Source organism: Pleurotus ostreatus, assembly GCF_014466165.1.
Source record: "Pleurotus ostreatus strain PC9 chromosome Unknown scaffold_4, whole genome shotgun sequence".
In the NCBI taxonomy this organism is placed as follows: Eukaryota; Fungi; Basidiomycota; class Agaricomycetes; order Agaricales; family Pleurotaceae; genus Pleurotus; species Pleurotus ostreatus.
The window spans coordinates 1998199-2022496 of NW_023503159.1; the positions used below are offsets into that span (position 1 = coordinate 1998199).

Sequence of the window (24298 nt, forward strand, 5' to 3'; positions counted from 1 at the left end):
CGCAGACATTCGAGGACTGTACTTGCCACACTCTCGATTAGTGCGTAGGATACGCTTATCAACATGGAGCGACGTTCAAGACGCGGGGAAAAAACCAAGGAAGAGATCCGTCAAGAATACTTGCGCGTGCGGGCTGGCGGTCGTCGCCAACTTAAGGTATCGTGCTCCGTACGCTGCCAGGCACCAACGGGGTACTGATTGCGTGTAGGATTACGAGGACAAGATCTACGATGAAGTTTCGGAAGACCAGTATAAAGCTGTTGTAAAGGGGAGACTACAAGAGGACGACTTTGTCGTCGACGATGGCGTTGGCGGTTATGTGGACAATGGTATGGATGAATATGGTCAGGAAGACGAATTTGTATCAGACGTGGAGGAGAAGCGCGTGGATAAGAAGCGCAAAAGTATGTTTCCCCCAGAGAACGTGGCAGTATCATATCGGATACTGATACTGATATACTAGCGAAGAAAGAAATTCGTAAAGCAAAGCCTGCCCCACCACCCCCAGCTGCGCCCTCAATAAGTGCCTACAGACCCGCAGTGACCGCTGAACAGGAGAACGACTTGATGGCGTCTCTTTTGGGAAGCATGGATGCCTTCCCCATCATGACGCCCTCAAAGCCTCGCAAACGCAAACCCGAACCCGCGTTTTCTTCGTATCCTGCTCGACCATACGACGAGGCTTCTTCTGATTACTACAGTGATGGCCCCTTGGGCGCATCAAGCGACGATTTCCCCATGAGTCCAGCCAAGCGTATCAAGACCGATGCGCCAGACATGACCCCAGATGTGGACAAACTTGCCGAGTTGAATGTGCACAGCGACTACGACTTTTCTGACGTGGATATGGATCAGTTTATGGACATGGACGACTTGGAGGAGGAGATCAAGCCCGTAGTGAAGAGGAAGACAGCTCAGAATGCCGCCAAGAAGGAGGAAACTATCAACGCCTCTTGGATGTCCTTCCGGGACAATCTTAATGTCGTCGATGAATCTCCAACGAAGGCCTCGTCGTCTACCAACAAACATAGCGACATCTCCGCGCTGGAATCGGACGGTTCGCTTCGGTTCTACTGGCTAGATTACGTCGAGCAGGCAGGTCGGGTCTACTTGGTCGGGAAACTCAGAGACAAGGCCAGCGGAGGTTGGGTATCTTGCTGCGTAACTGTCGAAAATCTGGAACGCAATCTTTACGTCCTCCCGCGAGAGAAACGCGCGGAGTATGTGGATGGAGACTTGGTTGAGACCGACGAGCTCACAGATTTGGACGACGTGTATACTGACTTCGACTATGTGCGAAAGCAAATGAAGATCAAGACCTGGAAGGGAAAATTCGTCAACCGAAACTACGTCTTCGGTAAACCAGGCGTTCCTCGCGAGACGAAGTGGCTCAAGGTCGTGTACCCTTTCACGGGTGAGTGCAATTCTGCCACCCATGATCTCTCTGATAGCTAGTCATAGAACCCGAAATACCTAGCTCCGCTTGCAGCGCAAACATCTCTTGTGTCTTAGGTACTTCTACAAGTGCATTCGAACTCCTTGTCATCAAACGGAAAATTATGGGACCTTGCTGGCTAGAAATCAAGAATCCTCAAGTTGACAACAAGGGGGTAAGCTTCGCTGTTTTCTCGCCTGCTACTCGTGATTGATTGTTCTGTTTATTAGGTATCATGGTGCAAGTTCGAAGCCACCGTGTCCGATCCCAAAGACCTAAATCCGTTCGCGGAGTCAGACTCTGAAGCACCAAAAGATATACCTCCGCTCACAGTCATGAGCCTGAGCCTACGCACGATCGTCAACCACAGGGATAATAAATGTGAGATTGTTTGTGCGACGGCTAGGATTTGGAAGAGCAGTATGTTCTCTATACATCCCCTTGTCGCGTAGGCACTAACAACGTCTAAGTGGACATTGATGATCAAACGCCTCCCGAGCAGCAGCCATGTAGTGTTCATACTTTCGTTCGCCCTCTGGATGGCTTCCCTCCCAATTTTGAGCAAAAGGCTAGGGAAAATCCCAAGTGCCTCATTACTTCCGTCAAGAACGAGCGAATGCTGCTCAATAGCCTACTGGGTGTGTCTTACGTACTGCGTTTGGAACAGTACCCCTAACAGCAAGACAGTTACCATCTACAAAGCTGATCCAGATGTGATCGTTGGTCACGACTTTCTGGGCGTGTCTTTGGATGTCCTTCTCAATCGTATGAAGGAGCTTAAGGCCGACCATTGGTCCCGTATTGGTCGTTTCAGGCGAAGCAAGTGGCCATCGATAGGGAGGCAGGGAAGCAACTTGCGTTTCTTGAATGGACGTATGTTGTGTGACCTTTCGGGCGACGGCGCAAAGGTTAACAATTTTGGCGGTTCATCTTGTCGTATTTGCTGACAAAATAACTAGGGCTTGATCATGTCTACGACATGGTCATTGACAGAGCTGTGCAAAACCTTCCTGAAAGTCGACAGGCAAGACATTGATCCCGATGACACGGCGGGATACTTCGACTCAAGCGTCAGTTCCTCTGACCGCTTACTGACCTTCGTGAGACATTGCGAAATGGATTCCCATTTCCAGATGGCAATCGCCATGGACGTGCAAATGTTACCGTTAACGAAGCAACTAACGAATCTCGCAGGAAACTCTTGGTTGGTGATCGCCTTGCCCAAGAACATCCACCACTGATACGGGCCCCATTAGGAACAAGACGCTAAATGGAGGTCGTGCCGAGCGAAACGAATACATTCTACTGCACGAGTTCCATCGTCTAAAGTATATCTGCCCGGATAAGTGGGGTCAGAAGAACGCACCTACACCACCGAAAGAACCCGAACTTGATGAGAATGGGCAACCGATCAAGGCGAAAAAGGATACCTATAAGGGTGGTCTGGTCTTCGAGCCCAAACGAGGCTTGTGGGATAGATATATCCTGGTCATGGACTTCAACTCGCTTTATCCGAGTATCATACAGGAGTATAACATCGATTTCACCACGGTGGATGAGAATGCAGAAGTACGTACAACGAATCACATAGACGAAGGTGGACTTACGGGACAATCAGAGCAAAAATGAAGACGGTGTTCCCGAGCCTCCTCCACCTGGTACAACACAGGGCGTTCTTCCACGACTCATCGCTACCCTTGTCAATCGGCGTCGTCAAGTCAAAGCCCTCATGAAAGACAGGAACGTGCCGCAGCACAAGCGAGTGCAGGTAATATATTAAGCGAGTGATATAATATCCACTGCTAACCTCTCCTCCTCATAGTACGATATCAAGCAGATGGCCCTGAAGCTCACCGCGAATAGTATGTACGGATGTCTAGGCTTCGAGCACTCGCGGTTTTACGCGAAGCCTCTTGCCGCGTTGACAACACACATGGGTCGTGAAATTCTCATGCAAACGAAAGCCCTCGCAGAGAACCTGGGCTTGGAGGTGCGCTTATATGTCGAGCTTCCTCCATTGTCTGACCCACCGTGGTCAAGGTTGTTTACGGCGACACGGATTCTATCTTCGTAAACTCCAATGAAACTGAATACGAAAAAGCCATTGCCATATCCTTCCAACTCAAGCGCGCCGTCAACGACAAGTACAAACTACTTGAAATTGACTTGGACAGTGTCTTTGAGCGGCTGTTACTTCTGCAAAAGAAGAAATATGCCGCCTTAAAAGTAGAGGACAAGACCCGAAGGGTAGTTGAGGTTAAGGGATTGGATATGAAACGAAGGGAGTACTGTCAGCTATCTAAAGATGTCTCTCAGTGAGTCTGTTGGTCGTTACCTATGCTGTCGGGGGCTGACTAGCTCAGGTACTTGCTTGATCAAATACTCTCCGGCGAACCGACAGAGATCGTGGTAGATAAGATCCATGAATACCTCACAACAATGGGGGAGAACATTCGAGGCGGACGAGTAAAGGTCGACGATTTCATCATATTCAAGGTTTGTTCTTCGCGTTTTAGGACCTCTCGTAGATGCTCAGCATGAGGGGACTTTAGAGATTGGGCAAAAATCCTGATGACTACAACGACGCGACGGCGAAGACCCTGCCACATGTTCATGTTGCGAAAAAGATGAAAAGCAAGGGTGGATCAGCACGAATGGGCGATGTTATCCCCTACATCTTCTGTAGAGAAATTGGCGACGTTGATGGCAATCCCTCGACATCACAAGCTGAACGAGCAAAGCATCCGGATGACCTAAGAAAGGACGAGTCGACGCTGATAATAGGTATGTCCTATAACCCTACCGTAGGATAATGACGCTGATCGATCATGCAGACTATGAGTACTATATAGCGCATCAGATCCTTCCGCCTATCCAGCGACTCTGTGAACATATTGAAGGAACAGACAAATCAAGGCTTGCTGAATCCTTAGGTATTCATATTGCATCGCGCTGCTTTTCGCTCTCAGAACCTTAATCCTTGGCAATTCTTAGGTTTAGACCCCAACCGCTACTCCTACTCCCAGACCCAGATGGGGGAGGGTGGTATGGAAGCGGCCTTTTCTCCCTTGGACGCGCAAATATCCGACCAGGAGCGTTACAAGGACGCAACTCCCTTCATGGTCAAATGCAGAGGCTGCAAGGGCCAAGTCGCCTACGCACCCATGTACGAAAGAAGCGTAAGGGTATTGACATCTCAGCTATTACCCCCCGTTTGAATCGTGTATTGTGTGCAGGCATCAATCCTCCAACCAGCCGGCCCGTCGTGTCCTGCATGTTCTTTCACTTTCTCGATTCCATCTCTTCTCTGCCAGCTGGAGCACCAGATCCGCGCTCACATCTCCAAATACTACGAAGGCTGGCTAGTTTGCGACGATCCAACGTGCGATAACAGGACGCGGATGATGAGTGTCTACGGCAAGAGATGCCTGAGGAGTGGGTGCCGAGGCAATGTTGGATTCGAAGTCTGTCATCGCATCTTTTTCATACCTCGTGGCCTGGCTGACCTCTCCGACAGTACTCTGATGCTGCTTTGTATAATCAACTCCGCTACTACGCTTTCCTCTTCGATTCGAAGAAAGCTCTCCAAGCGGCACCGAAGAGTATCAAACAAGGTATGTATCCTCCTCTTATGCTTATCCTTTCCATCTTTGACTAAGCCTGATAGACGAACTAAAAAACCTTGCCGCTACCAATGCTGAGTTCCTATTCATCATGGGCGAAGTCGTAGAGAAATATCTTGACCAATGTGGGAGGAGATGGGTTGAGCTTGACAAGCTGTTTTCCTTTATGCGTATGTGATGCTAGGGCTATCGTTCCGATGTTACATCTTTGTTGTTTTGCGTTCTTGCAGTGCCCACATATATCCCTGTTGTATGCTAATATAGATGAGATAAACCAATAATCATAGTACTGTACTTCAAACTTCTTTGGCTGCGGCTCATGACATCGCGCGATGTAGACCTCTAATAACTTTCTTCCCTTTCGACATAACCTGGCTCCCGATATCGTTTTCTTTACTACCACTGTTCGCATTGCTACCCCTTCTCCGAATGTTCTTAGGCGGCGCCGGAGACTTCGTTTCCGAGCCAACAGCACTGCCTGAGGCTTGCTTCGGCTGGGAAGGCTTCAGGGCGGATTTGAGTGGCTTGGGAGTAGCAGCAGACTTGTTTGTGTTGCGAGGTATTAAGGACATCCTTCCTTTTTTGACTTTGGGCTCCTCGATAACTCTTTCAGGGATGGGTGCGGCGGGAATAGTAAGAATTGGTAATTCGAAGGGAGGGAAGTTGGGTTGATCGACGGGTTTGGGTAGGTTGTGGGGCTGCTTAGCAGCCTTGAATATGGGTAGTCGACTTGGCGATGTCGTAGCCACCGTTGAGGCGGTCCGCGCAGGGGTCGACGTAATATCGCTAGAAGATATGTGCTCATAGTCCCGATCACACTCACTCTCTGGCTCAGTCCGTTCGCTAATTGTCTCCAAAGAACCAAGCTCGCTACCGCTGCGTATCGTAGCACATATGCGTTCCAACGATGATAGGGCCTGCGCTGATTCCAGAGCACCGGGAAGGGGAACTTCCTCCCTGGTTACCCAAGTGACTTCACACACATCGTCGATTCGAACAGATCCGTGGGAGGCGGCAGCGGTCATCAGCGTAGCAAAGGCGGAATTGTCGAACGGTTGTGGGCCGCCACTAAGGCGAACGCGAGAGACCTTTTCGGAGCGCAGAGCATCTTCGACACGCGTGTCCGTGGAGAGTAAATGGGACGTTAGCAGGTTCGCGAAGAAATCAGGCTTCGAGGTCTGTGAGGCGTCCGCACTCGATCTCGTTTCCGTCGATTCGACCAGAGTCCATTCCTCGACAGTCTTGTCAGGCGAGTCGGAGTCCAGGGCAGATATCGAGCTGGTGCTGATGGTAATAGCGATAGATCCAGAAGAGCGGGAGACGGATTTGAGAAGTTTCCGGCTAGAGTGACTCGACATGAGTTCTTCTTTGAATACCTGACTAGCTAGCGGGGCAAGTGCCAACACCGAACTTGATGAGCCATCAGAGGGGAAGCTACTAGGAAACGAACGCGAACTACTAGACGGCTCAACCATACGCGAAAGTGTCTTCATCTTATTGCGTTCAAAAAAATCCTTGCGCTGGCGCACCGGCGAGAGCGGTTGAGACGGCGGGAGATCAGCATTCTTTCGCCTCTTGATGAGTAAGTCGACGGCCGCTTGTCTTTCCGTGCTAAGAGTTTCATGTATTGAGGATATATTGGAAGGAGACGGCGTTATGACATTTTCGTGGGTACCATCTTCCATCGCAACACCTTTCCAGAACTTGGAGATCTTCTTGCTTTCTCTCAGAGCTTTGCGTGTGGACAAAGTCATGTTGATAGCCGAGAGGTACTCATCCTGAGTGCGAGGACCGTTGACCGCGTCCAGGATCAGGCGCCACGGCGAGGCAGGGTCAGAAGCTACTTCTTTGATCGCCAGTACAAGAGCAACTTCTGTATCTTCTCCGTCCAGTATCATGTCACGAGCGCGGTAGAGTACAGACGTCTTGGAGCCTCCGTCAACTAAGCGAGCGGTGAACCGTTCAAGCTGCCCCAGCCTGTCCTGCGCTTTGCTGACCTCGATCTGTTGTTCTTCCAAGTGCCGTAGCGTGGTAGCATGCCTAAGACGTTCAGAAGCAAGTTCGTCCTTGGAAGCAGCAATCTCGTCCTGGAGCATCTTCATCCCGGAAGCAAAGTGGGCGTGCGTCGCCCTCATTCTCGCCAGCTCGGACTGAAGAAGCTGAACACGGTCATCGGAAGTAGGCGATTTCTTCAACGTCTCTACAGCGCTATCGGAGTGACGGGCCCGAGCGGTGGCAAAGACTTGGTCAATAAGTGGAGTTCGAGCGCCGTACGCAGCTGGAGCCTCTGCCGCGACGCGTATCGGCTCGAGGGCTGCTGGAGAGACCATTGAGGGTAAGTCGGTCGGGCATGATTTCGTCCTGCGATGTAGAAAAGATTTGAATATGCCGGAGAGACGCATGTGTAGTATGGTCGGTAGTAGAATGTGGTGGTGGTGTGCGCCGTGGGCGTAGTGGATTCTTGAGTGGAAGATAAGCCCCTGAACATATATTCCCACAGTCGATGTACGTTCAAATTAGCGCCCATCCAAGCTCACCATACACAACTACTTGCACCAGATACTCCACGAGCCGGAACGTGTCGTAGTCGGCCATGTACCGTAGTCAGAGATACTTACACGCCGCGGACGGGGAGCATGGACGTATGACCGTGCTTTTGATCCCTGGAATGTCACAACGACGTTTCGTAGTATCGTACCTAGAAGAAACCTGCCGCACAGGCTAGATTTTTGTTTGTCTGAAATTTGCGAATCCATGCCACGACTTTTTATTATATCACTACAGGATATATTTTCTCGTCGCTGTCGGCTCGTATTCTAACATAGAAGCAGATGTATGTATCTACTACAACGTACGTACAGCTGTGTGAACAAAATTCCCTTGCTTGTCGATGATCCTACAAGTTGCGTTCATATACTAGTAGTAGATAGGGAAAGAATTACGCGTCAACAATGGCCCTTTGCTATGGGTCTGCAGTTTTTTAATTCGCTCGGGGGCTACATGATCGAAAACGAAGCTGACTTGGTGTGGTATATCATTATAGTGACCGTATCGCAAGTTCAGCGGTGCTGCCTTGGACCTCGCAAAGATTTCGGGGATCCGTTTCGGGCGTACCTTGAGGAAATCTACAGTATCTAGGTCGGGCCCAGTAGCTGAGTTATTGGTTGACTCGGAATCCTGTTCCTATTTGCTATATGAGCGCGACTTGTAGGATCATCGACAACGAAGAGGATTTTGTTCACACAGCTGTACATACATTGTAGTAGGTACATACATCTGCTTCTATATTAGAATACGAGCCAACAGCGATGAGAAAATATATCCTGTAGTGATATAATAGAAATGGTAAACCAAAGCGAAAAAGTCGTGACACGTCATATCATAATATCATCGTCAATTAGGCGGTTGGAACGAAAGGCAACAAACCGGCGGCTTGCACCTGTGCAGGCATCTCGCTGTGCAACGCCCCCAGGAGCTTGATGAGGTCTGCTCTGATATCATCACCAACCTGATCCGGGCCGCTTGGGTCTAGCACATGGGCGAAGACCTGGAGCAGTTTCTCCATGAACGGCAAGAGGACCTGGGAGTTCGTGTTGAAGAGATGGAAGATGCCCCGGAACACGGGCTGGTTCTCGAGGTAGTCGTGTTGGAGGGGCAGGGAGTCGATGAACACGGGGAGCACCTGGTCTAGAGGGACGGCAGCGGTGTTGCGGACGATCATCCTGCTGACTGCGCCTGCAGCGTTATCGCGGGCATTGAACCGGACCGAGGGCGAATCCGGCTGGACGACGAACAGAGGCCGAAGTGAGCTGAGGATGTTTATGAAGTGGGGGGAGAGGTCCACATCCGTATTTTCGACAAGGAGACCGATCGCAAATGCCGCGTTGCTAAGAACTTCTGGGTCGGGATCATTAAGGGCTTTAAAGAATAGTTCCAACAGCGGCTCAGTGAATGGTGTTATGGCACCCTTCATTCCGGAAACAATCTCGGCCAAGCAGCCAATGGAGGCGGAGCGGTCGCTGAGCGAACGGCTCTTCTTCTATAAATATATGTTCCGTGATTAGAGACAAGCCCAAAAGTAAGCAACAACAAATTCCTCACGTAGTACTTGGAAATCAGGGGGAAGAATGTGCCGAACGCCTGAGAGAAGTTGGGGCCGATAGTGTTTGCCAAAGCGGATACGAGATCCCCAGCAGAGGAGATGAGGACAGAGTCGTACTCGGCTTGATCTTCGGGGGCTTCCTCTTCGGCATCTTGGTCGGGATCCTGTTGGCAGAACGCTTTCTGCTCGAGAACCTGGACGGCGATGTTGCAGACTTCGTCCAGATCTACAGAATGAAGAATTAGTGGAGGCTGTGAAAGGAGGAAATGGTTACTTACGGCCTTCGACAAAAGCGGGGCCAATTTTGTTCAGCGTTTCGGCAAGGCCGACGCAGAGGGCCGAGACGACGGACCTAGGAAAACGTATAATCATCAGTAACCAGTACATGGAGGTGATTTACAGCCGAAAGGTCAGATATAAAGTAATCTTCGTCTCATTCTTATTAGTCGAAGTGAGCTGAGTTGTTTTTTCATCACAGCAAGCAAAATGTGACAAAGAAAAGGCGGACATGGGGACTCACTTGTTATCTTCTGATTCATTCATCTCCAGGAGGGGCATCATGATGTGGCCAATGAGTGTCTTGACCGTGGTGTCCACCGGAACAACCTGAATAACCCTTTAACGCAGGTGCTTAGATCTAAGAACCCGATTAGCTTACAACAGGAATACCAGGCTGCCATTCTTGATGATTGCTGAGCTCATAGAATGTGCGTGCGATTTGGAGAAGCGAATCGGTCGCACTCTTCCTTATGCCTTCGTAGTAATGACTCAAGAGGGACACGAGCTCGATGGTGCATTGCTCGACGTAGGGAAGGAAATGGTTCCCGGTGGCGGCAAAGAGCGTTCCGATAGTATCAGCAGCAATCTCTTTCTCGACAGCAATGGCACTGTTGACGTCGATCATCTTGTCCACGTCAACATCCTCGAGCTCGATAGAAGCATTGCCGTTTTCATCGTCCATAACATTGATGGCATTCGAAGGAGAAGACCCAGAGGCGAAAGCAGAGGAGGCTTCTTGGACGGTCACTACCAGGAAGATATCAGCGTAGATTAGGGATCATACTCTAATGCTGGACTTACTGGTAAGATTTTCCTCTCCTTGCTCGGTTTGCTTGCAGCTAGCCAACAAGGGAGGAACAACGCTCGGGAGATACGGTGCAAACTCCTCGCCAAATACTCCAGCCATGACCCCAAAGAACAGGAAGCTGCATTCCCTCAGTCGCGCACTGCCCATCTCGATACCCTGGAACGCTTGTGTCATCATGTTAGGGAAGAATGGTCGGAATACGTCCTTCCCGACAGCCTCAGAGATAGTGCCGATGGCGTCCATAGTGATGCCACGGAGCTCGGTCTCCTCGCCCTCACCGGTCAGGACCAAAAAGTGTTGGAGACGAGACATGGTGGGCTCGAAGTACGGCAGGAATCGCTCCTTCGAAGCGTGAGCGGCGCTGCCGATGGCGCCCGTAACCACAGACTTGACGGGGATTGGTGCTGTGTCGAGGAGGCCAGCGAGGCGTTCCATAATAAGCTGAAGGTATTGGTCGATGACATCGTGGAGAATTTCCAACATGGCATCCAGAGCGGTACATGCAGGTCGTTGAGTTTCTGGGTCGTTGATCAAGTTCATGATAGCCTAACTCATACAACCATTAGGATTGTACTAGGATAGTAGAAGAGGAGCTTACGGGAATCAAAACTGAGTGCTTGGTTACGCATTCTTCCTCCAGCCATTCGCATAGACAACTGACCGCGACGCAAGTGGCCTTGCGCACACTCGCATCACCGTCTTGAAGGCCGGCCTCGATAACAGGCCAGACTTCGGTCATCAAAGGAGTCATGTACTCGCTGCAACCTTCCACAGATACGCCGAGCGCAAGCATGGCAGCACGGCGGAGATTGGGGTCTGGTGAGGAGAAATATCGGCTGATCAAAGTCCTTAAAGCGGGGAATACTTGAGAAGGGGGGAGGTTGGTAGCCAGGCTGTCGATGATGCGAAGGGCGGACTGAACAGGTGCAATGAGCGATGTTAGACATGTACAAAATGTTATCTTACCCGTGATGGAGCGTCATCGTCGATGTCAACTGGTTCCTCCTCTGCAGCAATAGGCATGAGGCCTTCAAGGATGGCAGCTGCCAAATTTTGGCTCTGGATTTTGGATTTTTTGCTGGAAGCTTAAGGTCAGTCCGGCACCCTATGCAATTAATTTGATGCGACTCACTACTGGATCGTCCAGTTGAGTGCATTGAGTGCAAGAACGCGAAGGTCGCCATCGAACGCACGGTTCCCACCACATTGGAGCAAGAACTCAGCAAGTTGAGGGATGTGCTTTCCGAGAAGAGGAATCTCCTAAGGAAATCCATTAGGTCACACCAATCATACAAAACGCGAATTTACCAAGATCAGCAGAGTCTCGAGTACATCGAACAGCGGGCGAGCGCCATTTTCGTTGCCGGTTTCAACGCACTGGCCGATGACTTGGATCATGGCGGGCAAAAGCGCTTGGAATGATCGCTGTAATTGGTGAGCGAGTGCGGAACAACGAGCACAAAATACGCCTCACGATTTCATTTTTGCTATCGATGTCGAGATACTGTGCAAGAACACCCAAAGATCGGACAGTTGTAATCCGAACCTCAATACTTTCTGGATCGGAGAGAAGTTGCTCGAAGAGCTTGAAGAAACTTTGCAGATGCTCTTGGAAGCCTTCGACGATGTTCTCGAGGACGGTGAAAAGGATGAAGCTTCCAACTTCGCGATGGGCGACCTGTGGGGAAACACATGTCTGGTGTAGGAAGGGGAGAAGTTGAGGCCATGTTCCATGGGGTGTTTCGATGGCTGCAATGGCTGCAATGACACGTGCAGCGGAATGGCGTACTAGGTTACTACGAAATGGCGTTAGTTATCATCTCAAACTATATATGGATCAAGCACGTACTTGGGCTCGGCCAGGATGATCTCAGGAAGCTTCTCTTTAATCTGGCCCCGTTCATCTTGAGTGATGAGCGTCCATAGATTTCCGCTATTATGTGCCACCCTTTTGCGCATTTCTACGGCTGCAAGTTGACGGACCTGTCACATTCTTGTAAACGGCGACATCGCTACAATTAGATAGCACATACTGGAATTTCCGGAGAACTGGCCAAAATACTGGCCAAAGCAGGAATGCATGATGGATTTTTATAGTATTCTTGGTTTAATTGAGCTGTGGCCTTCGGACGCGGTCAGATGTCGAAATCTGGCTAATCGACGCGACTTACAGCTTTAAGTAGATTTGTATCATTAGATGTAGATTGAAGTAACAAATCGTGAAGTCCCTGAGCGAAAGCGGGCTGTAAAGCCAATCAGAGCCCGCCAGAGGGTAGCGCATATTATAAAACTCACGTCCATGGCTCAAGAGAACGAAAAGAGGAAAGGAAAGAAGGGAGTTGGGAGGAAAGATACCAGGCAATCAACTCTTGGTGGCCAAAAATTTTGTCGGACCTTGAACTGCTTCCATTTCGAGCGCTTACTGATTATCATGATCATTATAGCAATCGTGGGAACTTCGTCGCGAGTCATTATGATTTCGCCGATCACCTCGTGGCGAGGCTGTCGGATCTAATCTTATCAAACTCACCTTCTTGAACTTCTCCACGACGGTCGGGTGAGACCAAGACCAGAGGGCATCGTCGATATCGATAATGGGCCACCTGATTACATTGGCAACGCAAGTATCTATAATCTATGCATTCTTTGTCAATTTATGACCGTTTCTATCTCCCTCTAGCTGGTGCGCTGAAGTCACCCGTTGATACCATTCACGTTGATCACCTTTATTTAGCTCCTTGAATCAATGGGCCCTGGACTTCCAGGTTGGAACTTATATCCCTAGCACGTCAATCGATTCTGACGCCGATTCTTCAGGGAAACCTTGAGCGTATACTCACCAGCATTTCCATAGCGAAGAGCAAGGGAGCTACCCTGCGGGTCGGCCCAGAGCTAGAGATTCCGTATGGACCAACCCAATATTATATTTCCCCTAATAATTATGTCTCCCAGCGGATATGGGTGCTTGGATCACTTTCTTGAAGGTGATCTAGTCTGTGCAGGTTGTGTCTGCGCGGCGAAGGCTAACCAACTGACTCGTGTAAGGTGATACCGTTCTCCACTCTTGGGAGGTGCTCGCCAAGATTCTGGCATCAGAAGAAGCCATGGGGATTCTTTGCGATATAGGAATGTTAGTCCACTTGAACTCTTTGCTCATTGTACCCAAAACCAAGCATTCGCCAGGCCCGTCGTCCACAAGAATGTCATCTACAACTGTCGAGTAATTATATACGACAGGAAGATATTGCTGATAAGACCAAAGATGTGGTTGGCCAATGATGGAAACTATCGTGAACTCAGGTACTTTACGCCATGGGTCAAGCATCGCCAGTGGGAAGACCACTATCTTCCCCGAATCATCCAGACAATAACCAGACAGGTTTGCGAGTAATCACCTATACTCCTCTAGTACTGATTCATTTTTCTAGGTTAAAGTCCCTTTTGGCGATGTGTTGGTCAGCACTCAGGATACTTGCATTGGCATCGAGCTATGCGAGGAACTCTTCACTCCTTCAAGGTTAGTTTAACATGTCTATGCTACTCATATACGGGTTGATCAGTTACTACAGTCCACACATATTAATGGGACTTGATGGAGCCGAAATATTCACTAATTCCAGCGGAAGCCATCACGAACTTCGAAAGCTCTACCGTCGCGTTGAATTAATAAAGGAAGCAACATTGAAGGTGACTTTCACTGATCTTGAACTCAGTCCAGCTTTGAATTCGTGCAGCTAGGAGGGGTATACCTGTATGCCAACCAACAAGGGTGTGACGGGGATCGCCTCTACTACGACGGATGCGCGCTCATTGCAATCAACGGCAAAGTCATCGCCCAAGGCTCCCAATTCTCTTTGAATGATGTTGAAGTGGTGACAGCGACGATCGATATAGAAGACGTACGAGCACACCGGGCCAAGAGTAGTCGCAGCATGCAGGCCGCTCAGTCTGAGAGATATCATCGCGTCGAAGTACCGTTTGCTTTGAGTGGAGGCAAATTCGAGGAGGTGAAATTCGATGACATTGCCGGGGTCTCTCCTACACAAGGTCCCGAAGTCAAATATCACACCCCAGAAGAGGAGATCGCGTATGTCAAGCTGCTTCAACGATTTAAATACCGCTCACCTTATCGTAGATTCGGCCCGGCTTGTTGGCTATGGGATTATCTGAGGCGGTCGCGTACCCAAGGCTACTTTTTGCCTCTCAGTGGAGGGATAGACAGCTGCGCCACCGCAGTAATAGCCCATTCTATGTGTCGTATCGTTGCTGAAGCTGCACGCCGTGGAGGTCGGTCAACTGAACGAGTAGAATTTGAGAATCTTAACGAACCGACTCTACAGATAAACAAGTGATCGCTGACGCCAGGAGGATTGTAGGTGAATCAGAAGACTCGGGTTACTTACCTTCCGATCCGAAGGAGTTCGCTGGAAGGATATTCCACACCTGCTACATGGGTACCGAGAACTCCAGTGTTGAGACAAGGAGACGAGCGAAGCAACTAGCTGAAGCCGTAGGAAGGCATGTCTCTAATATGCATTGTCCTGCTGAAATGCTAATAAATAGTATGCGCTAGCTACCACACAGATTTGAACATGGATACTCTAGTTTCATCAGTAGTCAGCTTGTTCAGCTTCGTAACGGGTGCTAAACCGAGGTTCAGAGCACACGGAGGGTCAAATGCAGAGAATCTCGCATTGCAGAACATTCAGGTACGTACCCCAGCTATTCGAATCCCGTCACTAAACTTTGTCAACTTTGCCTATAGGCGAGGTTACGCATGGTTCTTGCTTACCTCTTCGCCCAGCTCCTCCCTTGGGTAAGGGGCGGGAATGGTGGCTTGCTTGTCCTGGGCAGCGCAAACGTCGATGAAAGGTCAGTTTGAGGTCACTCCCCCCGACGTGACTCTCACGAAAGATCAAACTCAGTCTACGAGGTTACTTCACTAAATACGACTGCTCGTCTGGTGAATGTCTTTCCATTACTTCTCGAAGATCCGGCTCACCGTTGGTATAGCGGACATCAATCCTATCGGCGGAATCAGTAAATCCGATCTTAAACGCTTCATTGCCTACGCTCGTGACGCATTTGATTTGCCAATATTGACGGAGTGCGTGTCTTGAGCGTCGTCGTCTGATCTGAGCGGGCTCATTTCCCACCAGGTTCCTCGAAGCTGTACCTACTGCAGAGTTAGAACCGATAACTGAGACGTATGTTCAAGCCGATGAGGTCAGTGTCCTAACAAAACCTTTCATGTAATTAACTCACCTATCTAGGCCGATATGGGTATGACCTATGACGAACTGTCGGTCTTCGGTCGATTGCGCAAAGTTGAGAAATGCGGCCCGTACAGCATGTTCACCAAGCTGGTCCATGAATGGGGATCACTCTTATCACCAACACAGGTTCGTCTTCTCGACTGAACACTGGGTTTGAGCTCATTGATCGGCGGATACGTAGATTGCCGAGAAAGTCAAACATTTCTTCTTCGAATACGCAAGGAACAGGCATAAGATGACCACCATAACCCCGGCATACCATGCAGAATCATACAGCCCTGACGACAACAGTAAGCAAGACGAGTAGAAGACTAGATGATAACTGAAGTGATTCCGTGTAGGGTTCGACTTGCGCCCATTCCTCTACCCTGCGAGGTTCCCGTGGCAATTTAGAAAGATCGATGAAGTTGCTGCCGCATTGCCAGATAGATCCCAGCATGCAAGCAAAGACAAGACAGAGTAGACGTACCAAGCGGGGAAGTGGAACTGAAGAGCTGAACAGCAATAAATAAGATCCAATGTATAGATACAACATGCAGGTGGTGTCGGAAATGTCCGTATCATGTAGCGCTCCTCAAGAAGCGTGAAAACGCGCCTTGCACTGCAACACGCTTCATAATTGTTGGTTCCGTAGCTGCGAACATCATTAGGATGTGTGCTGTGGGCGTGGAAGAACAAGAAACTTACGGTCTGTTAGTCCTTCGTCTTTCACTTTGCGCTTCACGCTGTCCATGACCTCGCCTACTGCTGACCGATCCAAATCACTCCTCGACTTCATCAAACCTTCGACGAACGCGATATTGGGGCCATGGACCTTGGCGAAGGACCAGAAGGACAGGAATACCATGTCCTTGCTGGCCTCCAGCATTCCCAGTACCATCTCAACTACTTCGAAATCCTTCTCCAGGTCTTTAGCAGGTCGAAGAGTACTGAAAAACGAGAAGACAGCTGCGATATCTTCCTTTATGCGCTCCGTCGCCGCGGGAATCTTCAGTTTCGGGGAGTTAGCGAGAGCGTTGAAGTAGGTGAGAAGGAACGCCTGGATGAGCTCGTCCACAGTGGTTTCGACTAGGGATGGGTGTAGATAGGATTGATAGTCAGACATGTAATCGCGCATAGTCTCGACTATTTGATTCATCAGTGATCCATCGTACCATGTGGGTTGGAAGAGTTGTTTCGTGGCGGGCTTCAAATCGTTGAATATCATGTCCACCAATGTTTGTGTGCACTTGTTCGTCACGTCCAAATAACCTTCAATAGCGTCGTTGAGTTTCTCGGTGATTTGAACGCGGTATTTCTCAGAGACCAATGGCTCAAGTCGGCTCAGCAAGATCTCCGCGTTGTCGGCGGACTTGAACTGATCATTGGCGAGCGCAATGAGGTATTCAACCAATCCGCCAGAGACTTCCTCGGGTTTCTCCACCTGCTTCTTGAATTCCGCCTCCACGGTCTTGACCCACTGGTCCTGTATACCGCGCATCACGCGGTTGGTCTCGCCCACCACGCTGGCAAGGATCGCGCCTTGGCCACTCTCCGTAGCGAGGTCAATCTGCTGGTTGACCATTTGGAACAAAATGATGGCGCCCTGTGTGCCGTAGAGGTTGTCTGCGTCGAGCTCTGGAGGTTCGGCACGCGTGACAAAGTCGTTAATCTCCGTCTTCATTAGGTTGGCAGACCATTCGTCTAGCTTCTTCACTATCAAGTTGAGATAGTCTTCGATCAAGGATTGCTCTTTCCCGTCGAATAGAGGGGGTTCCAGAAGCTCGGGAGGGATTTCGAGTTCCTTCATATTCTTCTTGTACTCCTTGAGCCAGGCGTGGAGTGTTAAGAGTACGCCTGCCTCGGGTCCTGCCTGCACTAGCTTCTTGATAGTACCGTCCAGAGCCTTGTGGTACTCGCGAATGAAGAGGGAATAGATATCATACTCGGGAGGGAAACAGGGAACCACGTCGGACTCCACACGTATGATGTCCTGGTATAACCAGCCTAATCCGTCGAGGAAGGCAGCGGGATTACCCTCTGATTCTAGATAAGCATCTTCAAACTTGGCCTTGATGGATTCGGTAATGGCTTTGGTGATTTTCGAGCGGTAGTGCTTTATAACCCGAGCATTGGCCTGCATGGACCTGAATTTCGAGGCTGCATCCATTTTGGCAGCCTTCTTGACTAGGCGAATAGCGATGGCCTATACATGATATGGTGAGGTTAGAGGGTGGTACACACCCGTGGAGAGTCCTTACCTTTTCGTCTTCCCTGCCTTCGACCTCAGCGATCTTGATCAACTTCACGATGACCTCTGGGTGGCCTGCTCTAACGAGATGTAGAATATTCCTCGCCAAGCCAATGATATACTCATCGAACGCCTCGACGAATGTGTTCAACCGTTCAAAGTATTGAAGTAGTGTACTTCGAGAACTTGGCTTCGCCTTTTTCGACAAGTGCATCGTTTGGTTCCGGAATGCCTCAAGCTGGGTAAGTTGGTGATGTATGTATAGAAGGTTCGGGGCTGGACCCAGTATATCTGAACTGTCTTCAGTTAACAAGTCCTCCAGGACGTCAAGCTTAGAGTTCATGTCGATGAGGTTGTTGACCATTTCTTCTGTCTGCTGGAAATTTCTATGGACCATCGAAACCTACGCGGTATATTAGACATAGTCCCATTTATCGGTGGAAAAAGTACACGCACCCTACTGATCTGGTCGAAAGTTAAGACCTTATTGTGGGGATCGCTGCACTCCTTGTCCATCTGAATCATTTCCTCCTTAATGGATTGGACATTCCCGCGCGTGTTTATGAGCTTCCGGAGGCCCTCTCGCGTCGCCGTCAACTGCTCCTTGACCCCATTCTTGAGCCTGGAGTCGATGGATGCCTTCTCCTTCTCGAGCTTTTTACGGAAAGACGCTACTTTCGCAAGATCATCCGGAGACTGAAGGTATTCTCCAATTGCTTGGGCTGCGGAGACCGGATTGGCAGACATGAGGTGATGGGTATATGGAAGTGAGCATGGTGACCATCTGCATAGCCTAGGTTCAGACGCTTATTGTCTGACTACATAATTGAAACTGTGGGAATACTTTAGTGACTGTGAGAATATGTGCTTAAGGACTTGCCCGACAGCGACCGTACGATCATGGCTTCGACTCGACACGTCCCTTTCAGATTATTGAAGGCTGGGCGGCATGCACTACGGACGCGCCAATATTCTTCTGCTCGCGTCAGTGATGATTGTGATATCGTGATTGTTGGCGGAGGTCCCGCTGGGCTAGCCCTAGCTTCTGCGCTCGGTCAGTCATACAATACTCCGCACCGGCGCGTTGAAGCTGAAGTTGCCTCCAAGGGTCTTCTGCCGCGTCGAACCGTCTTCGCATTGTTCTTGTCGAAGGCGGAGACTTGTCGAAAGTGCATGGCTGGTCATTGGATTCGGATGTCTACTCAAATCGCGTTAGTTCCTTGACCAATGCATCTCAATCATTTCTACGAGGTCAATATCAGTCTTGCACTTTCGACGCGCTTAATCAACAATGCCATAGATATTGGAGCTTGGTCACACGTTGAAGAGAGTCGAACGTGTCCCATGGAAGATATGGAAGTCCGTGTGCATCACCTAGGGTGCGTCTAGGACACTGACTTTTATATCAATAGGTCTGGGACGGAGTGTCAGATGCGCGAATTTCTTTCCATGCATCCGATGTACCTACAACTGGCTCTACAGAAGGCCAGCAGATGGCGAGGTTGACTGAGAACCTCAACCTGCAGCGGGGTCTTCTACGTCATCTCAAAACTCATCCTGAAATCGAATTAATCGACAAAACTAAGGTCGAGAGTATTATCAGAGATGAAGAGGAAGGTCAATGGCCTCTTGTGAAGCTTGCAAATGATCGAATACTCAGAACTCGTCTCCTCGTAAGTGGTCAACGTTATATTCCCTCTTGGTGAACGGGCAGATGTAACTTTGCTTAGATTGGTGCGGACGGGTTCAACTCGCCTGTCCGTTCGTATGCTAGAATTCCATCGTACGGATGGTCTTACAATACCCAAGCCATCGTAGCTACGATGTTCCACTCTCCACCATCCCTGTACCAAAATTCTCTCCACACAACGGCATATCAGCGCTTCCTTCCCACCGGGCCCATTGCCTTCCTCCCTTTGTCGCCCACAGCCTCTTCTCTTGTATGGAGTATCAATCCCCCCGAACTAGCTCAAGCCTTGGTGGCTTCCGCTTCTCAAAATCCTTCAGTCCTAGCCAGCATGATCAACGCTGCGTTTCGACTGCCCACTGTCTCCCTGAAGTATCTCTACGACGTAGTTATGGATGCACGGACTAAGGGGGTCGCGATAGACGGTGAAGCAATTACCAAGGAAATTCGCTGGCGAGAGGAATCGCATGGGATAGACGGGAACTCTACCTATGCGTCATCCTCCACTCAGCTCTCGCAAGGAATGCCTTCGTTGGACGCTGCCTCACTTCCGCCGCTCGTCACCTCCATTCAACCGGGAACTGTAGCTTCATTCCCCTTGAAGTACAACCATGCTGAAACGTATCTCGGCGAAGGACTTGGAGCAAGGACTGTTTTGGTCGGAGACGCTGCGCATACCGTTCACCCGCTCGCTGGTCAAGGACTCAATCAGGGCTTGGCAGACGTAGAATGCCTGTCAAAATGCATTGCTGAGGCCGTCGCTAACGGGGGCGACGTTGGTGAGTCCCGAATTCACTAGCGTACTTAAAAATTCTTCAACCCTTGATAGGTTCTTATACGGCCCTGCTACCGTACGCGCAAGAGCGATACATCGCGAATCATACCATAATGTCAGCGGTGGACAAGCTACACAAGCTCTATTCCACAGAATTTGAGCCTGTAGTCTGGGCCCGGAGCGTTGGGCTTGAGGTTCTCAACGAGTTGGACGTTGTGAAGAGCGCCATCATGGCCACGGCTGGCGCACACTCCAGCAAGACGACTAACTCTGCAGATGCCGCAGCTGGCATTAACAATGGCTGGTCCGTAGTTGCGAAAGGGTTCGAGAGTTATGCCTCTACAGTCAAGGCTGCAAGGATGGCATCTCAAGGTGCTGTTGGTCTGATTGGCGGAGGTTTGGAGGGGATTGGTAGAATAATCACGAACCTTAGTAAATAACTTGTCATTGAACTTGATTGTTCTAAGTTTAGCGCCCGTTATCGGTACCACTGTGACCAACATGGCGCCCCCGACATCTCAGCGCACACCCCTTCGGCGTATATCCCATGGCTCTCTTTTTGCTTTATCCCGTTCGGGGGCGTACCCCGATGCCCCTCATGGTTTGGGATTTATCGAGCCAGCAATGTCTGAGTTCGTGGACGAGGCTGAATCACTCCAGGTCAACCTCGAGACAATGAAGAACCTGAGCGACTCACTTGCAACATTCAACGAATCTTTCGCGAGCTGGTTGTATGTGATGCAGATGAACTCACTGACAACGGACTGGTCACAGGTAAGTAGAAACAACGCGATCGTGGTGATGCGTGGTACGAGTGATTGAAATGGAATGTAGGCACCAACGAACGCGTCCTTTGTGTTGGCGAAGGAAAGAGCCGGTGCGCAGCCTCGATTGACGCGTACTTAACTCTAGTCGTAATGATAATACGCCGAAAGAACGAAATGCCATCGCAGCTCTAGAAGCGGCGAAGGCAGCGAAGGCAGCCCAATACGCCAGAGAAGCTGAGAAAGCCGCGGCCGCGGCCGCCGACAAGACCACTATGACGGCAGTCTCAGAGATGGAGACGACGTTTGTGGGCAATACGACGACCAACGTGTCAGGCCCATCCACCAAAGTGGTGAAGAAGAAAGTCGCGAAGCCGAAACTTACGGCCAGGGAGAAGAAAGAACGAAGTGTACGTGATAACTTCGTGTCAAAGAAAGAATGATATGCTTATAGGCGTTCTAACTATTCACTATCACGCGTAGATGGAAATCGAGAAAGTGATTCTGTCTTTGCCGTTGGAGTTTCGCGGGAACGACCCTGTGAGATATCCTTCCCACTTCACGCATCGTCTGCTTAGACGTCGTACCCCCCTTCTGTCCAGAACCTTCGCCGGAACATGGAATCTGTTATAGAGGGCATGATGGATGCGAAGAAGGGCCTTAAGAGTGGGGACTTCATCTGTCTTAGTGTGCCTAACTCATACTCATATGTATTTGTTCCTCTTTCAGTTTTGGACCTTGTCAAAGTCCCCGACCTCCCTCAGGCCCGTGTCAATAAATGCCTTATCGCGCTCGTCAATCGAAAGATAGTACGGAAGGACAACTCTACTGTCCGTGTCTCATTCTTCCCTTTTGTCTTTTCGCTAATCAATCATGCAGGGTACTTTACTTTATCACTGGCAAGGAGCCAACTAACTACGCACTGTCGACTGCGACGTGTCTTGTATCTACTAGCTCGCATCCTGTATATCTGCTCCCAAGATGTATCGTTATACCAACATCCATCTCTTCTCTACTCGTCATCTTCCTTCGGCTAAAATACTTCCAACGTGTTCAACATCTCGGACCGGCCAAAAGGATTACAAACTTGCTGAGGGACTTGGTATTCACTCACGGGGGCCCGAGACAGACTGGGCTGGGCGGCTGCACCTACTCGCCACCCACGGTGACAATGGCTGTCAACCAAAGGGTATCATTGCATGGTTACTGGTAGTCGCCGTAGGTCTCGAGCTCTTGGCAGACTGGAGCATTGCTGCCACCTTAGGGCCCGGTCTGCTCGTCGAAATGTTAGCCCCGACCTGCCAAATTTGAGTCCCACGGTTGGATCAAACCCGGCCCAAACCTACCCCAAGCCGGCGGTTTGCTCTGCTGCATTGGGGTTTGGGGCAGGCCCCATGTCACATCAATTCTCGGCGCTTCTTCGTATCCCCCTGCTTCTTCCCCCTTCGCTTCTTCCCCTTCGCTTCTCTCCCCTCGCTTCTTTCACTCACGCGCCAATGCCTTCTTCGACGCAATCAAATAAGGAGAATCCCCCTGTATTGAAGGGGAAAAAGGCCATATGGACGGATGCCGATGACAAGGCCCTTCTTGACTGCCTTCTTGAGCAACAAGCTGCTGGCAATCAAGGGGACAATGGCTGGAAAACCCTGGTGTGGACTGCAGCTGAGGAAAGCTTGAAGGGTAGTGAAGAGAGGAGCAAGGGTAGTCGCAAGACTGCTACCAGTTGTCGTGATAGGTTCAAATCAGTGCGTACTTGATATCTTAGTCTACAGGCTATGACTTATCATGTTGGTTAGCTCAAGGAGAGCTTTCTTGTTGTCCAAGTCCTTCGCTCTCTTTCAGGATTTGGTTGGGATGACCAACGACATCTTGTCACTGCGACTGATGATGTCTGGGACAAGTATATTGATGTACGTCTCCTTATCTTCTCCTGCCTGCCATTACTGATTATACCAGAAACATCCCTCCGCCAAGAAGTGGCGAAAGAAGGCCTTTCCTTGCTATGACCTCATGTTTGCCTTGGTTGAAGGTCGTAGTGCAACTGGTGATAATGCTGTCAGTATCACCGCTATGGTTGCTGATGATAGTGGGGATATTGGAACTCCTCGTAGCGATAATGAGGACGAAGCCTCTCAGGTATGTGCTATCAGTATTGAGTTTAACTTGAAAACTCAATCATTGTAGGATATGGACATGTTTCCCCTTTTCCCTCCTCTTTCCCCTTCCCCACCACCACCACCTTCATCTCAGTGTCGGAAGCGTGCTGCCTCTGATGCGGATGACACTCCGGCTCCATACAGGATGAAGCGGGGCCGTACCTCTGGTCCTGACGCTCTTCTTGCATTGGCAGGAGCTGTCAGCAAGGTGGCTAATGCGGGAACGGCTGCTGTAGGTTCTTCGGAGATGCTTTCTGGCTCTCGTCTGGTCAAGGTCATTGCTGCGTTGGACATGGATCATGATCTAACCATAGAAGAGAAAGGTAAGGCACTTGTTCTCTTCCGAAAGGACAGTTCAAGTGTCGATACATATATGGGCATTGATAGTGATGTACTTCGCCATGCATATATCCTTGCTGAGCTATCTTCTCTCTAGGTTACTACTAATTCATCCCACTCCTTTATTACATCATTTCACATTCTTTACCCCATTCCACTCTTTACATCTACATACCTCCTGCAATTTTAATACCAACGTAATTACATGTTCTGCTGTAGATACTGTTGGTACTGCTCCCACATCTGTTTAGCAATCCTATCCCGGAAGTCGTTTGCCCGATCTCGTTCTTCATGTGAGATGTGAGTTGAATAATCATCTGTGGTTGGTGTATGTGATTGCTGGCGATAGTTGCTGAGATCCTCCAAGGTTGCTCCATCTAAGTCCTGGGGATCATGGACACGGATGAAGTTGTGAAGTACACATAACGCAAGCACCATCTTTGCTTGCTTCTTCAACGAATACTCTGGAGCAGTGTTGATGAGCCGGAATCGCCGCTTGACAACACCAAAGATGCGCTCAACAACATTCCGAGCTTGAGCATGTCGCAAGTTGAACAATTCTTTGTAATCGCGTGGGCTAATACAGAATGAGTAAGACACCAATACAGTCAGAGACAAACTCACGTGTTTGTAGATCTTGACCACTCCTTGAGATGGTATCGGACACCACGGTAGGGTACCAGCAGTGCATCACATGCAGGGAAACCAGCATCACCAAGATAATACTTGCCAGGGGGGATCGCAAAATCGGTAGCCCTTGCATCTGCAAAAACACGGCTATCTGCAGCACTCCCTTCCCAACCTGCCCGTACATATGCAAACCG

General features: G+C 49.8%; 7 protein-coding genes across 7 annotated transcripts; 4 read left to right on the forward strand and 3 right to left on the reverse strand.

Moving 5' to 3' along the window:
• Nucleotides 1-63: 63 nt before the first annotated feature.
• On the forward strand, nt 64-5236 carry POL1 (DNA-directed DNA polymerase alpha catalytic subunit pol1; the record flags this gene model as incomplete). The annotated part of the gene is made up of 19 exons (XM_036776030.1): nt 64-156; nt 209-404; nt 464-1414; nt 1462-1610; nt 1666-1855; nt 1906-2073; nt 2123-2343; nt 2395-2639; nt 2692-3004; nt 3054-3203; nt 3258-3425; nt 3476-3750; nt 3799-3931; nt 3988-4219; nt 4270-4368; nt 4430-4614; nt 4672-4899; nt 4953-5049; nt 5103-5236. The coding sequence occupies 19 exons, from the start codon at nt 64-66 to the stop codon at nt 5234-5236; spliced, it is 4227 nt and encodes a 1408-aa protein (XP_036632049.1).
• A 139-nt stretch (nt 5237-5375) lies between these two features.
• PC9H_006483 (uncharacterized protein) lies at nt 5376-7460 on the reverse strand (the record flags this gene model as incomplete). Its single annotated transcript, XM_036776031.1, has 1 exon — nt 5376-7460. The coding sequence occupies one exon, from the start codon at nt 7458-7460 to the stop codon at nt 5376-5378; it is 2085 nt and encodes a 694-aa protein (XP_036632050.1).
• A 995-nt stretch (nt 7461-8455) lies between these two features.
• PC9H_006484 (uncharacterized protein) lies at nt 8456-12548 on the reverse strand (the record flags this gene model as incomplete). The annotated part of the gene is made up of 15 exons (XM_036776032.1): nt 8456-9097; nt 9160-9386; nt 9439-9512; nt 9681-9766; nt 9819-10186; nt 10241-10793; nt 10846-11163; nt 11214-11325; nt 11380-11507; nt 11556-11672; nt 11722-12043; nt 12097-12230; nt 12281-12370; nt 12419-12490; nt 12543-12548. 15 exons carry the CDS (start codon nt 12546-12548, stop codon nt 8456-8458), a joined length of 3249 nt encoding a protein of 1082 aa, XP_036632051.1.
• A 336-nt stretch (nt 12549-12884) lies between these two features.
• Nucleotides 12885-15986, forward strand: QNS1 (glutamine-dependent NAD(+) synthetase; the record flags this gene model as incomplete). The annotated part of the gene is made up of 19 exons (XM_036776033.1): nt 12885-12895; nt 12982-13012; nt 13065-13150; nt 13200-13231; nt 13293-13377; nt 13431-13626; nt 13676-13764; nt 13817-13934; nt 13982-14334; nt 14383-14534; nt 14588-14765; nt 14821-14956; nt 15013-15119; nt 15173-15210; nt 15261-15354; nt 15407-15473; nt 15521-15649; nt 15705-15813; nt 15865-15986. The coding sequence occupies 19 exons, from the start codon at nt 12885-12887 to the stop codon at nt 15984-15986; spliced, it is 2133 nt and encodes a 710-aa protein (XP_036632052.1).
• A 97-nt stretch (nt 15987-16083) lies between these two features.
• Nucleotides 16084-18500, reverse strand: SEC6 (SNARE-binding exocyst subunit S6; the record flags this gene model as incomplete). The annotated part of the gene is made up of 4 exons (XM_036776034.1): nt 16084-16157; nt 16211-17708; nt 17764-18156; nt 18210-18500. 4 exons carry the CDS (start codon nt 18498-18500, stop codon nt 16084-16086), a joined length of 2256 nt encoding a protein of 751 aa, XP_036632053.1.
• A 153-nt stretch (nt 18501-18653) lies between these two features.
• On the forward strand, nt 18654-20655 carry COQ6 (putative ubiquinone biosynthesis monooxygenase; the record flags this gene model as incomplete). The annotated part of the gene is made up of 6 exons (XM_036776035.1): nt 18654-18807; nt 18861-19004; nt 19054-19112; nt 19166-19426; nt 19484-20219; nt 20270-20655. The coding sequence occupies 6 exons, from the start codon at nt 18654-18656 to the stop codon at nt 20653-20655; spliced, it is 1740 nt and encodes a 579-aa protein (XP_036632054.1).
• A 61-nt stretch (nt 20656-20716) lies between these two features.
• PC9H_006488 (uncharacterized protein) lies at nt 20717-21894 on the forward strand (the record flags this gene model as incomplete). The annotated part of the gene is made up of 7 exons (XM_036776036.1): nt 20717-20989; nt 21050-21092; nt 21151-21389; nt 21463-21519; nt 21558-21645; nt 21709-21809; nt 21859-21894. The coding sequence occupies 7 exons, from the start codon at nt 20717-20719 to the stop codon at nt 21892-21894; spliced, it is 837 nt and encodes a 278-aa protein (XP_036632055.1).
• Nucleotides 21895-24298: the final 2404 nt, after the last annotated feature.